The sequence below is a fragment of the Musa acuminata genome, chromosome BXJ1-5 (genome assembly GCF_036884655.1).
Source record: "Musa acuminata AAA Group cultivar baxijiao chromosome BXJ1-5, Cavendish_Baxijiao_AAA, whole genome shotgun sequence".
Classification (NCBI taxonomy): Eukaryota; Viridiplantae; Streptophyta; class Magnoliopsida; order Zingiberales; family Musaceae; genus Musa; species Musa acuminata.
Window position 1 is genome coordinate 14,539,713 of NC_088331.1, and position 13,500 is coordinate 14,553,212.

Consider the following 13,500-nt stretch of genomic DNA (forward strand, 5'->3'; position numbering starts at 1 on the left):
ACCAACAATGTGTTCTTTCTTAAGGAACACCACTCTCTTGGCTATAAAGATCTTTTGATCCTCGGGATGATGGAAATAATACTCATAAGTTTACTTTGTTAGGAACGAGTGATGAAATTGAAATTGATATCATGAATATTATACCCAAAATGATATTAATTTTGATATCATGCATGAAGTGATAAAATTGTGCATATTATACTTTGATGACTTAAACTATAATGATGCATAATATATGAAATTTTGATATATTACATTTGATCACTATGATTGAAATTATTTTACTTGAATTCAAATGTTATGATTCCTTTTGAATTCAAGTTTATCTTATCTCAATATGGCATATAGATAAGGGAAGTTAAGGTTAACTCCATCATCAATTGGTTGTCAGCATAAAAAAGGGGAAGATTGTTGAATCTCAAATTTTGATAATGAAATCAATTGATGAATTAATAATCTAATATGTGTTGATATAAGTGATGCAGGACTAACTACGATCGTGAAAAAGGTAAAACGATTAAAGAAGAATTGAATATTAGACCAAATAAATCAAGAGATACACCGAAGGATCGGACGATGTAGTGAAAACTCATCGAAAGTTCGTTGGGAGTTCACCAAAAGCTAGTCGGAAGTTCGCTGGGAGTTCGTCGAAAGCTTGCCGAAAGTTCATCAGAAGCTCACTAGAAGTTCACCGGGAGCTCACCGAAAGCTCGCTGGAGGTTCATCGGGAGTTTGCCGAAAGCTCATCGGAAGATCGCTAGGAGTCCGTCGGAAGTTCACCGAGAGTTCGGTTGAACAATTGACGTGTCAAACAACTTAGATTGCTTGTATCATAATTATATTAGCCTTAATTATTATAATTAGGGTTTTAATTTAAGTTAGTCTTAGGAGTAATCTTACTAACTCAATTAGGAACTAACTAGGCCTTAAACAGGGTTGAATTGGGCCAGTTGGATGGCCCATTCAACTACTTGGAGCCACGTCAAGTGATGGCACCGCCCAAATTGGGCAGTGGAATCGCTTGAGGTTCTGCCTCCCAAGTGGTTTGGGTAGTGGTACTGCTCAAACTGAGTGATGGTACTACCGGCCATTAATGCCTGTAAGCGGTGGTACCGCCTGGCAAGTGGTGGTATTGCTTGGCAAGTGGTGGTACTGCCTGGCAAGTGGTGGTACCGTCAGAGCCCAGTCTCCAAGGCTTTGTTAGGTGGTAGTACCGCCAGACTAGGCTATGGTACCACCCAGTTTCAAGGAGTACTGGTGGTACCCCGAAAACACGAGATGAGACATTTTTTAGCTCCACTTTTGAAGCCATTGGGGCCTATAAATACCTCACTCTTTCTTGCATGAAAGAGCATGAAAATGTGAACAAAAGTCTTGAGATTTTGAATTATAAAAGTATTGAAAAAGTGCTAAGTATCCTCCTCCTCCTTTAGCTTTGTGATCATTCTAAGAGAAGTATGAGGCTTGTAAAGGTTATCTCCTAAACCTGTGAAAAAGAGAAAAAGTTGTAAGAGGGTAGTTGGTCTTCACCTATTGAAAGAAGACCATTAGTATACGCCGATGGTCTCAACAGAAGAGAAATCGGGAGTGGACATAGGTCACAACGACTGAACCACTATAAATCCAATGTACTTGGTTTGCATTTCTATTCTGCTTTTCATTCTCATATTATAAACTAATTTACTTGCTTACTATTATCACTATGCTTATAAACGTGCTCTCTAAGTTTAAACGCTTTCCGATACGATTTCATCAAATAAAATTTTTCAAGCCATTGTTTTTACGAAAGTACTAATTCACCCCCCCTCTTAGTATCGATTTTGATCCTAACACATCCAACCTTTCAGTGCATCATCCTCTCCTTCGGCGCATTGCCCAATCAACATGTTGACCTCCGTAATATCCTATCTCCTTGGCGTAATTTTTTATCCTTCTGGTCCAATGACCGAACTCATGGCATGAAGCCTTCTACCAATAGGTCGACCAATCCTTCGACCCGACATCCAATCTTCTAACATGTTCCATTCCGGCCCAACCTTTGATTCCACTGTTTTAATTGATTTATCTTTCCCTGATTGAAGCTAGTCTTGTACATTAGATCATAATTTTATCAATTGGTTTCATCATCAAAATTTGAGATTCAATAACTCTTTCCTGCATGAAAGAGCACAAAAATATGAACAAAAAACTTATGATTTAAGCGAGAAAACACTATTGTCATTCCTTGAGAGTTTCCCTCTTTTTCCCTAAGTGTAAATACTATTCAAAGGAGGGTTGAGAGAACTGTAAAGGTTATCTCCTAAACTTGTAAAAAAGATAATATAGCTATAAGAGGGTAGTTGATATTCACCCGTTCGAAGAAGATCAATAGTAAAAGCTGATGACCCCAACGGAGGAGGAATCAGGAGTGAACGTAGATCATGATAATCGAACCTCTATAAAATTGGTGTGCTTTCTCTTCTTTGCCATTTTTCCTTTATATTACTTACTGATTTGGCTGCTTACTCCACTTCACACGTTCTCTGAGTTCAAACGTATTTTTGATATGATTTTATCGAAACGGTTTTTCTAAATACTCGATATTTTTATATAAGCATTAATTCACCCCCCCCCCACCCCACCTCTTAATGTCGATTTCAGTCCTAATAGATCCAAGGTAAGATCAACTAGAGGTCCATTTGCCTTAATCGAACCTTTAAGGAAGTATCCATTAAATTCACTAATTAAGTTTTGGACTCTGAGGGGAGCACTAAATTTTGTCATTAGGGGAGCAAGGGGCTCTCTTGAATGGTAGCTCCGTGGACCTTAGGCAATCATGAGATATTAGCATTACATCAGTTAGGGAGACTCTAAAGGGTGTCGGTGCCAACAATGGTTGAGGCATCGACCATGGCTAAGATAGTGGTGCCACATATTAGGCTAGCTGAGATAGGAGCTAGGTAATAACTTGTAATATACCAATGAGCATTTGCATCTGATTGGTAAGATTTAGGAACACCTCGATGGGAACGAGCAGGTGGCTCGAGTTCATCCCCGAGGGTGAGGGGCCTAGGTTGTTAAACAGATGGTAGTGCCCATTGATGCCTACACTAAGGTCGACGCCTTTACGTGTGGGAAAGATAGCAATTGCCCTCCCTGAATAAAAATATTGTGGGTTAGATGCAAGGCCTCATCACTAGAGTGTTTGTTAAGGGAATAGGTAGATAGACGTTTTTGTGGCATCAGGCCCTCCTCCCTCTAGTGTCAAATTGTTAGAGAAAAATATCATTAACGTCTTAATCAGTCCAACATGGTCTAAACCCGTGTACACAAGAATGTCCAATGTGCCTCTAAAGTAAAAATATCGTGCTCTCGAGGAGGCTCTGAGATGGCTCTAAGGTAGATCCAAGGTGGATCTAAGGCAACTCTGAAATGAAAGTATTGATCTCACGAGATGCCTCCTACATGAAGACCAAGGTCGGGTGGAGTTTCCCGAGATCCCTCCGACATTCAAATTAGTAATTTGATATCTCAAATGTGGGTTAGAGTAATCTCTTCAAGAAGTTGTACTTGTTATCTTCTTTTATCATAAAGGAGGAGCCAGAAGGAAGTTTATGTTTCTTCCTTATCATAATCATAATGAACGAAGAGAAAATTTATATTTTTTTTATTATGACTCTCATACACTATACAAAGGGAGGATGATATGGGTCTTGTGTGACAATAACATTATCAATCGTTGATAAATTTTCAATCATATATATATATCGGATGATTACAGAGCACACAGTAATGACATTGTTGTTTTGAGATCAACAAGCTTCTCCCTCGTCTTTCTACTTCACAGAATGCAAGACACAAATTTGTATCATCGAGAGGTCTTGAAGGAGAATGCAATTGGTTCTCGTGCTCTGAGATGTGGCCTTCTATGTGACACTTGGTTCTCACGGCCCTGTCGCGTTGTTAGAAACCATGTGTTCCGTTACTTTCCCGTGGAAGCTGACAAACGAAGGTGCTAAAACTTCTGCACTCACTCGTCCTTTACTTGGTTCGTCGTCACAGTGCTCGAAGGTGCATGCATCCCTGTTTTCCAAGGCATGTCAATTACTCCCAAGAACACATTCGTTGAATGGGTAAGTCGAGCAGAGAATCCATCAGCTTCCCTGATTGAAGCAGTGGATATAACTGTAACCACAGCATCATCCTTACGATAAGCTGTCTTACACGGCTTAACTGGTCATATTTTTAATTTCTTTACCGAATGATGATTATTATAGAGTATGTGTTTTTTTGTTTGCGTTTTATGGAGTAATAAAATTATTATATTTAGTTCTAACACAGCCGCCTACATGTCACCAAATGCCTTGCGGGTCCCGTTGTACGTTCACATGGACATCTTTTCCCATTTTATTGAGCCCACCTCCCGAGCACAACTCCTGCCCTCCCATCTCCGTTCTTCGACGAGCCAATGCCTCCGGCCGCCAGATTTCTCACGACGTCAGCCCCGCCGCCGGAGACGCACACCAACGTGGTGGTGATCCTTGCCGCGCTGCTCTGCGCCGCGGTCAGCGCCGTGGGTCTCGCCCTCGTTGCGCGCTGCTGTGCCTGTCCCTGGCGCTCCCTCGGCGGTGGAGGCCCACGGGCGCCGCCTGACAAGGGCCTCAAGAGGACGGCCCTGCGGCAGCTGCCCAAGGTCTCGTACGGCGGCGCCGCTGGCGGAGAGGAGCCGGCGGAGTGCCCGATCTGCCTGGCGGAGTTCGAGGAGGGCGAGCAGCTCCGGGTGCTGCCGCAGTGCGGGCACGGGTTCCACGCCGGTTGTGTCGACGCATGGCTCGGTTCCCACTCCAGTTGTCCGTCGTGCCGACGGGTGCTTGTCGTCGCCGCGCCGCCCTCCCTGTTCCAGGGGTGCCGCGAGGGATCCGTCGAAGCTGCGGCGCCCGTGTCGGTCTCCGCGGCGGGGCGCGGAGGCGAGGGAGGACGGTGACGCCCACAGGTTCCTCCCTCAAAAGTGGCATCTTTAGCTCCCTCTTTTCTACGCATCTTCATGAGACCAAACCAAAGTGAGACCCTTATTTTCCATTCTTAGATCTTGTTGAGCTGTGGATTTGTGATTCTCAAAAGTACAATAAATATCGTATAAAACACCAGAATTTTTTTTTTTCTTTTGCTCCTATTTGATGAAGATGATCACATGACAAGATATAGTCAAATTAGATAATCTAAAAGTTAAAAGTCAGATTTATGGATAATATTTGTTATCTTGTTCAGATTCTACTCTCTTATAATAGTTGTCCTCGACAACTGCAAGACAGCTGATGGACACTGGTCATCCCCCTAACCCAAACAGACACTTCTACGGGATATATTTCTTGTTGGATTTACCCAAAGATTACGGTAGTTTGGTGGGATTAGTTAAAGGGCAGCACAAAGTGTTAAAAGATGTTGTCGTCTCCCCCACCCAACACACTGTGAGCCATCAGCAACAGTTGGTTCAGCTGCGACTCTCTGCCTTCACTGGAGAATGGCTAACAACTCCATCTTTGAAACTTGATTCTGTTACATCCACTGCTTAGGATCTTTCCATCTTTTATCAGATCACATACCTCTTTCTGTCCAAAGGCGTTGGAAAGTGCTGCTGATCTATGCTGTCAAGATGACTAGTTACCGTAGCAGTAGTGCTGGGGAAGTATATGACAGTTGAAGGTTTTACCCTACTAATATAGTTCGTAACACATTAGTGATTGTATGGCATACATAAGTGATTGTTTGATCATCAAAAGCTTAAACTCTGAAAAGTTCGAAAAACCCAAAAAACAAAAAATGAGTGGTAAGTGAACTGTCGACAAAAATTTACATGAATTAGTTGCTGGCAGCTAAAACAGGTCAGATTAATAAAACTGAATAAATCTAAGTAAAATATCGAATGCAATCCATTTATCTTGAAAAAAAAAAGTGCCTAAAAGAAAGGATGGCACAAATGCCGAATTCTACAGATAAAATGTAATGTGATACAATTGGATCCAAAACTTCTTTAGCAGCCATCAAACATTGATGCATATCATCACAAGCAGAAGATATGACCAACTTCAGTTAAAAATTTTGCAACCCATACCAAATAAGAAGCTATAATTTTCAGAGTTTTAGGAAGAGACAACATGAAGAAAGAAAGCCAAAGTCATTGTAAATAAATCTTAACATGGATCAAATGCATAAAATTTCTTTTTTTCTGCCTGATGCCTTAGCCTTAAGAGTTCCAAACTCACTGACAAGTTTTCCTGTGTCCTTCAATGATCCCCTCAGTGCTGACATATCCAAGTGTTGATGACTCCAGTGCCTAGAACAAGGAAAACATGCTTGAATTGTGACCTCCAAGACTAAGAACTTCAGAGCTGCCAAATGCATTTCATGCAGTAGTTATACTAACTCCATCAAACACCATATAGAATGAAATTCAAGAAAAGAAAGATTGATGCTCACAGATCATTGAATCGAAGACATACATTTGCTGAATATAAGCAATTGATAGTAGTGACCTTTAATAGCTTGTTAATATGCTCTAGTCCCTTATTCATGCTCAGTTCCCATTCCATTTTCATCTCATCCCAATCCTATTCTCTCTAACCATCTTAAACTTCAATTTTGATCTTTGACCAGAGAAGAACATTACCTAGAGATCAAATGATAATTGTAGTCCCTCATCCAAATAAGTAAAAGAAATCAATCTATTGCAGCTTGTTTTGCCCCAACGGCAAAGATCTCCGTGATGACCTCAAGTGGCATGCCCTTTGTTTCAGGAACTTTCAAGAACACAAATACCAAAGCTATGGTGCACACAACTGCATATATTCCAAAGACACCGGCAAGGCCAATAGAATTGAGCATAACAGGAAGTGTGTATGTGACAATGATGTCACCAATCCAGAACGTGAGGGCACAGATGGCTATGCACACACCACGGACCCGAGTTGGGAAGATCTCGGCACAAAGAATATTGGGAATTGGGCCGAATCCCATGACAAAGCAGCAGAAATAGATGACAACACTGACAGTCGAGAGCACGGCATGAACCACAGTTCCCATGTCCACAAGGTTAGCCACAACCAAGACAACCAGTGAAGATATCAAGACAGGGATTGTGGACAGCAGAAGGAACCTGCAAGTTTGGAGATTGAGCAAAGGGGTTCTTGCTTAACCTATTGTATAAAGGGGAGTGAATTTTGCCCTAAGGAAGAAAGTGACTTACCTTCTTCCTGAGATATCCATGAGCCTCATGGCAAGACCAATACTTGGAAGCATCAACAAAGTTGTGAGAGCACTAATGAGGATAGATGCTGAAGCCGAGCCAATCCCAATATTTGCTAGTAAAACTTCAACACCAGCTTGCTCAAGTATCTGAGGAGTGTAGTAGAGAACCCCATTTATGCCAGCAAACTGCAGGAGTAATGAAATAGGTTAGAATGACATCATCTAGAACAATATAGAGGTGAATATGATGCTACTTCTCAGAAGAGAACTAATGGATAGATAAACATAGAAGTCTAATTATAGGCACAAGAAGCAATAGATCTTGATTGTCATCTAATAGTGAGAGACAGTTAACAAGTATCAAAACATATTATCTACCATAATCGATTAATTAAAATTTAAAACAGAAGCAGAAGTTGCCAGCTCAAAGCAACTTTAGGTACGAGAAAAATCCATGAACCTCAGGTACAACAATAATAATCATTAAAGCCCTAGAAGATTTTCTATGAGTTTTGTATGAGGAACTATATACTTAGTCTCAAAAAGTTCACTGAGACCAAAGTTTGGATCAGATTATGCTATAAAATTAGAGAATGGAATAAGAGCATAAACGGTAGTGCAGGGCTTCCAGGTTCTGGCAAGGAAACCTATAACATAACTACGGAATATATTGTCTTCCTTTTTGCAAATTACAATGAGCTCAGAGCAATCTATGCAAGTTTCTGGATAGTGCATCAGAAAGATTAATTGTGAATTCAAGATTGCATAAAAGCCTGAAGGATGTCAGACTTTATAAACTGCATGTAACATAAGATCATGATCGATACTGCATTAGGTAAAGAAAGTGAAGCAATCAAAGGAGAATATAAAGACATTCTTCAAAGGAGTATAAAGATGCTCCAGGAGACAGGCAAAGAAAATTAAGCCAGGAAAACCAGAAGCAATCAAAAGGAAGTATATCCTTGAAAATTTTGTAGATTGACCTAACAACATGAGACTAAGGAAGCCAGAGCAGATACAGCTACAGAATTCCTAAGTAAAAGTAGAAGATAACTATTTAATTTCAAAACTCAATTTTAAGCTGGTAGATTTGAAGTTCGGACTTTATAGGAGCAACAAACTGAACATAAGGGAGTGGCATAACACTTGGATGCAGAAGATGGCACCTTGAGCAGAACAACAATAGAGTAGCTAGGGGAAAAAAGCGAGAAGAAAACTCAAGAACACTTATGTACATCTGACAACAAAATTCAGCTATTACTCTCATCCAATTTAACTTAACCAGATTTAAGCCTCCTTAAAATAAAGTTAACGAGCCTCAGATATGGCTTTTTTCTGGTAGCAGGTAACCTTTTACACTATCAACAGTCACTCTTTCAATATGCAAACATCAAACATCAGAATAATGTTTTAGAAAGCATCCATGGTTGGGCAAATGATCAAGCTACTGCATAACACATATACTGATACAGAAGCTTCCACACAGACAATTCAATTAAAATGTCATACAAAAAAGTTTGAACCATTAATAGGTAAATAGATGTTGAGACCAAATAAAATTTTATAGGATGATATTTATTTTTATTTATGGGTTTTTTTAAATGATAAGTTTATAAAAGTAAAAGTATAATTGAGTGGATGTCACAATAAACTACATATGGTAGTACTGAAATAATTTCTTTCCTCAATAATAGAAAATTGCTAATAAGGAAAAACTAAAACACATGCGATCATATTTTCATGCTCACACAAACTGCATATGTATGCTAGAATGTACATATACAATTACAGCATACTGTAGCAATACAGGCCTATGCAGAGTACCTCGTATATGAACACGTTTTGGACACTACACCAGAATGTTACTAGTGTAAATGTAGATCACAAACATAGTTTACCAAAGTCCATTTCTATAAGAAATAAATAACATGAGAAGACATTTAAGCAGCATCATGATCTTTCATTGCATTTAGTAAAATTAACCTGCTGAAGTATCTGGATCCCAACTCCAACAAGTAAAGCATGTCTCACACCAGGTTCAAAAAGATCTTGCCAATTTGGCCCTTTAGCAGCTGCTTCTGATGGATGAAGCATGGCGGGCCCCACAGGGTGCTGATCCATAAGCTCCTTATAGAACAGAGCAGGTTGGCTAACCAAAGCAGCAGCCTGAACAAATTCACCTTCTTCAGGAATATCAACTCCTGGAAGGGAAACAAGGGAACCCCTCCTCGACCCAGGAATACCCTCTTGGTGTAAATATATTCTTTTAAACCCACCTTCCTTTTTCCCATCTGCACCTTCTCTCTCAGACCATTTCCATGCCAATTGCCAACCCCCACCAATACCCATACTACTAACTGCCTCTCCTCCATTCTGCATAAGACTGCTATTTCTCCTCATGCTCATAATACTTCCATGCTGTTGGCCAATATCCTTCACTTCCACGTTTGTTGTTTGGCGAGAAAGCAATGGACTTTGTAAATTGTCATCAGAATCACCTCCTCCAGCATCAGATGCATAACCTTCACCCTCCTGTTGAAGACTCTCCTCATCCCACTGCTCGGTTTTGTGTTGCTGATCTGCCACACTAAACATGCTTCCGAAATTAGGAAACAATGTGCTTCGCATGCTACCCATCTCAGGTAATTTTTCATGGACACTTCCAAATAGGGTAACCAGAGGATCCATTAACGGCACACCACGCTGATTTTCCATGCTACCACGGCGAGATACAAGAGCAAGGGAACTTTGGCCTTTGACAGGCCGGGCAACCCATGAAAGGCCTTCCTCAGGCCCATACAATGTGATACGGTCCTTATCAGCAGTTGCCCCCTGGTCATCAGTGAGCTCATTAGCCGGTCCAATTACGTACTCTTCAATGGAAGTCTCACCACCTACTCCCAAACCCTCAACAAGAAGAGCCATTTCTCCTGTATATTTAAAAAGAAAAATGGAAAAATCATATCTTAGACTTTTTCACACATCCATTTTGTTTGTCCCAAAAACCAAGATCACAAACTACCAGGAATAAATTATTAAACAATAAGTTAATGTGAGATCGATAGTGCTAGAATAAGCAGATTTAGTTACATTATGGTAAAAGAATCAGTAGATTTTTCTAAAGTAACATAAAGAAAATTAGAACAATTCAACTAATAACAATAAAAAGATATACAAGATGGAAAGAAACCCAAAAAATTTGGCCATAGTAATTCTCTCTGACATTAGAGGTCTCAAGTAGATTTGCCTAATGATACAAGAATAAGCACAAAGAGAACATGCAACCTAAGAAATATTATTTTGTTTTGAACGATCATTCTTGTCAAAGAAGCACGTAAATGTGAACATCCATAAATATATACACAGTGTTCTGACATGAAAAAGAAGAATGATATAGCTACACTATCATATAACATCAATGACACACGGATGCTCAAAAGTGGAACTCATAACAAATACAGAGTTTATGAGACTATGCATGAGAAAAATCAACACATGATTGTTGTAATATATTACTAGTACTGAACTCTTTGGTAATGCCAATTACACACCTTTATTTAACTAACTGACTATCAAAATTTCCATCGCTGTTCAAAACACTCAATAAGATACACAACAAATTTATCTTGCATATCCACTTGGCCAAACAACCAGCATATAAACATTTCATGTACAAAAATTTAACTATTACAACTGCTACAACTTAATAAAGGATATAACTAGTTTTAACTAAAATGAATTTAGTAGCATTTTGAGGCAACATTTACCAGAGACATCTTCCCTTCCCCGCAATCTCTGCAAAACCTGTTTGGCCTCAACCATTCTTCCTTTGCTTACAAGCCATCTTGGAGATTCCGGCAAAAAGAAAATGGTTAGTGCAAAATAAAGGAGGGAAGGGATAGAGAGAACTCCCAGCATCACTCTCCAGTCCGAGTTCACCATTAGTGACATTGCAAAAACCATACAATATGATATAAACATTCCTCCAGAGCCACTGAACTGTGGGAGGGTATTCAATGATCCCCTTATCTCTGGTGGAGCCGTCTCAGAAATATATACGGGAACGAGTGTGACTGCTAGACCAATCCCGAATCCATCAATTAGCCTCGCCAATAGTAGGACATAGACATTGGGCGACCACAACATCACTAGACCACTAAGAAAATAGAGAATTGATGAGATGATTAGCATTGGCCGTCTGCCAACCCAGTCTGATACTGGACCAGAAAATGTTGTGATGATAGTAGCCCCGATAAGCGACATAGCAACTATTAGTCCCTCTATGGTAGGCTTAGAATCCAATTTAAATTCCTTTTTGATGTACAGTATAGAACCTGAATAAGCATCAATAAAAATTTAAATAAAAAGTTATAGTAATAGAAACAGTTGACCAACATTAGCAAGAATCATGTCATGTTGAGAGTAATGTGCATCGTGCAGTGTGTTATGCCCAATAATGGCTGACTTTGACATTATTATCTACGAGAGATATACAATTCTTCAAGAATACAGGAACAGCAGCTGCAAGAAAAATTATCAACTGGGAACGGTTCAGCTGGGTAACCCACCTTTAGAATTTTGAAGTGCTTAAATGAAGAACAAGATCGTATCCCAGCCATGAATGGCTGAATCACGTCTAATTTTTTTTTAAATACTAGCTGAGAATTACTATCAAACAAGCCAAAGACAATGGTCACAAGTACAAGTTTACCTGCAATGGTAGCATTGTCCCACCCCTGCAAAAGGTTACCAATTGAGGCAGCAATCGCAACAAGGACAGCACCCCGCATCTTCTCCTATGCGACAAGAATGCAGCTAAACAAATGAAGGAACCTAAAATAGGAGAATCTCATATCAGATTTCTTGACAAAAACCAAACAAAAGTTAAATCCTAAGTAAGCTTATGCAGTTACTAAAAGATTTAGATATTCATCAAAAGACAGATGTTGCAAGTTCTTGAACTGAGACCGACCAAATCAAATAGAATTTGAAGCACTGAATCAAAATTTAGTGAATCTTCATACCCTTTCAAGGAAAACCAAGATCTGTTGGTGGATGGGCCAAGGATTCAAAAATGGCAAACATGATGGCCACAACAAGCCACTTCCATGAGTTAACCCCGAGGAGTGGCACCAGATCAGACGGACGACACCAGACTAGATGCCTCCAGGCTCACTCCTTAGGAGGGGAATCTTCACCTAGGGACCAAGTTCACAGAACGGAGAGGTATCCTTCTTTGGCGGAATAGAAAAAAGCCAAAAGCAACAGAGCTAAACAACAGCAAGAAAAGTGCCTCCGGTACCCCTCAGAAATTTCACCGAACACATAGTCTCCTCTTCTCTATTGCGGACTGAGCTTTAATAAAGCATTCAGAAAAAAGGAAAAAATCGAAGAACACCAGTGCAGTGATCTCCTGAGTGCGTCAGAAAACCGGTATATAACTAAAATTTGCAGAATTTTCCGCAGAGAAACCCGCCAAGATCGTAACTTTCCGCCGGAAAACACTGAGGCTCACCCTAGAAAGGCAAGAAATCACCCCAAGAACAGATCTTTGAGCTGGAAGAGCCAGAAGCTTTCATCTCTGACGACTACCAAATTTCCAGATTCCAGAAACTCCTGATGACGCAGGGTAGATCGCGCTCGTCGATTTGTCTGCTCTTTTATGCTCCAAAACTTGAGAGATTTCTAGCAATGGGAAGAGCAAGAAAGGAAAGCAAACGCTAGAAAGGAAGTACCATTGGCTCCAATGACAGCCGATACCGATCTGTCATCCCTAAATCCTTCCGCTCCCCCGACAACCCGAGCGAATGAATGGGCGGAAGGCCTAATATGCCCCGCTTTCGGTTGCTTTTTGAAGCCTAAACATGGGAAAAGGCCGGGTTCCTTCAAACCCACCTGGCGTAGAAGGGAAGAAGAGGAGGAGAGGAACGCAATAGAGATTTGGATGCCGAAGGCTACGGAAGAGGCGCTTGATCCCTTCTTCCTTTTATATAAACCAAAGAAAAAATAAAACCTTTTTTTCTCTTATTTTTCTTTTATTTCTCTCTGCATACATAATAAATATATATATATATATCATAATTATTTTGTAAATCAATCCAACACCACAAAAAAAAAAAGTAATTCTGAATTTTCAAATATCAAATAAAATTTAGTTCATGTTTTTGTTTCTTCTGCATGTTATTATGCAGATTTTGAATATCTAGGACTGCATGTAATATTGAGTGCCAAAAAAAAGTAAAATACGCATTAAACAATTATCCCCAACTCTACCTT

At 40.0% G+C, this 13,500-nt stretch overlaps 2 protein-coding genes across 6 annotated transcripts; one reads left to right on the plus strand and one right to left on the minus strand.

The window, feature by feature from the left end:
• Positions 1–4,382: 4,382 nt before the first annotated feature.
• On the plus strand, positions 4,383–5,720 carry LOC135673853 (probable E3 ubiquitin-protein ligase ATL45). Its single transcript, XM_065183228.1, has 2 exons — positions 4,383–5,039; positions 5,248–5,720. The coding sequence occupies exon 1, from the start codon at positions 4,448–4,450 to the stop codon at positions 4,961–4,963; it is 516 nt and encodes a 171-aa protein (XP_065039300.1). The 5' UTR covers positions 4,383–4,447; the 3' UTR covers positions 4,964–5,039; positions 5,248–5,720.
• Positions 5,721–6,064: 344 nt separating this feature from the next.
• On the minus strand, positions 6,065–13,184 carry LOC135673852 (monosaccharide-sensing protein 2-like). Of its 5 annotated transcripts, none has more exons than XR_010513467.1 (7): positions 12,249–13,184; positions 11,936–12,057; positions 10,992–11,558; positions 9,208–10,154; positions 7,223–7,410; positions 6,647–7,132; positions 6,065–6,313 (listed from the first exon to the last, which is right to left on the minus strand). XR_010513467.1 is itself a non-coding variant. In XM_065183227.1 (6 exons), the coding sequence occupies exons 2-6, from the start codon at positions 12,012–12,014 to the stop codon at positions 6,697–6,699; spliced, it is 2,217 nt and encodes a 738-aa protein (XP_065039299.1). In that variant the 5' UTR covers positions 12,015–12,057; positions 12,249–13,184; the 3' UTR covers positions 6,065–6,696. The 5 variants fall into 5 exon arrangements, 1 of the variants encoding a protein (XP_065039299.1); XR_010513468.1 differs by having other exon boundaries at positions 6,065–6,368; XR_010513466.1 differs by having other exon boundaries at positions 6,457–7,132.
• Between the last annotated feature and the right edge of the window lie 316 nt (positions 13,185–13,500).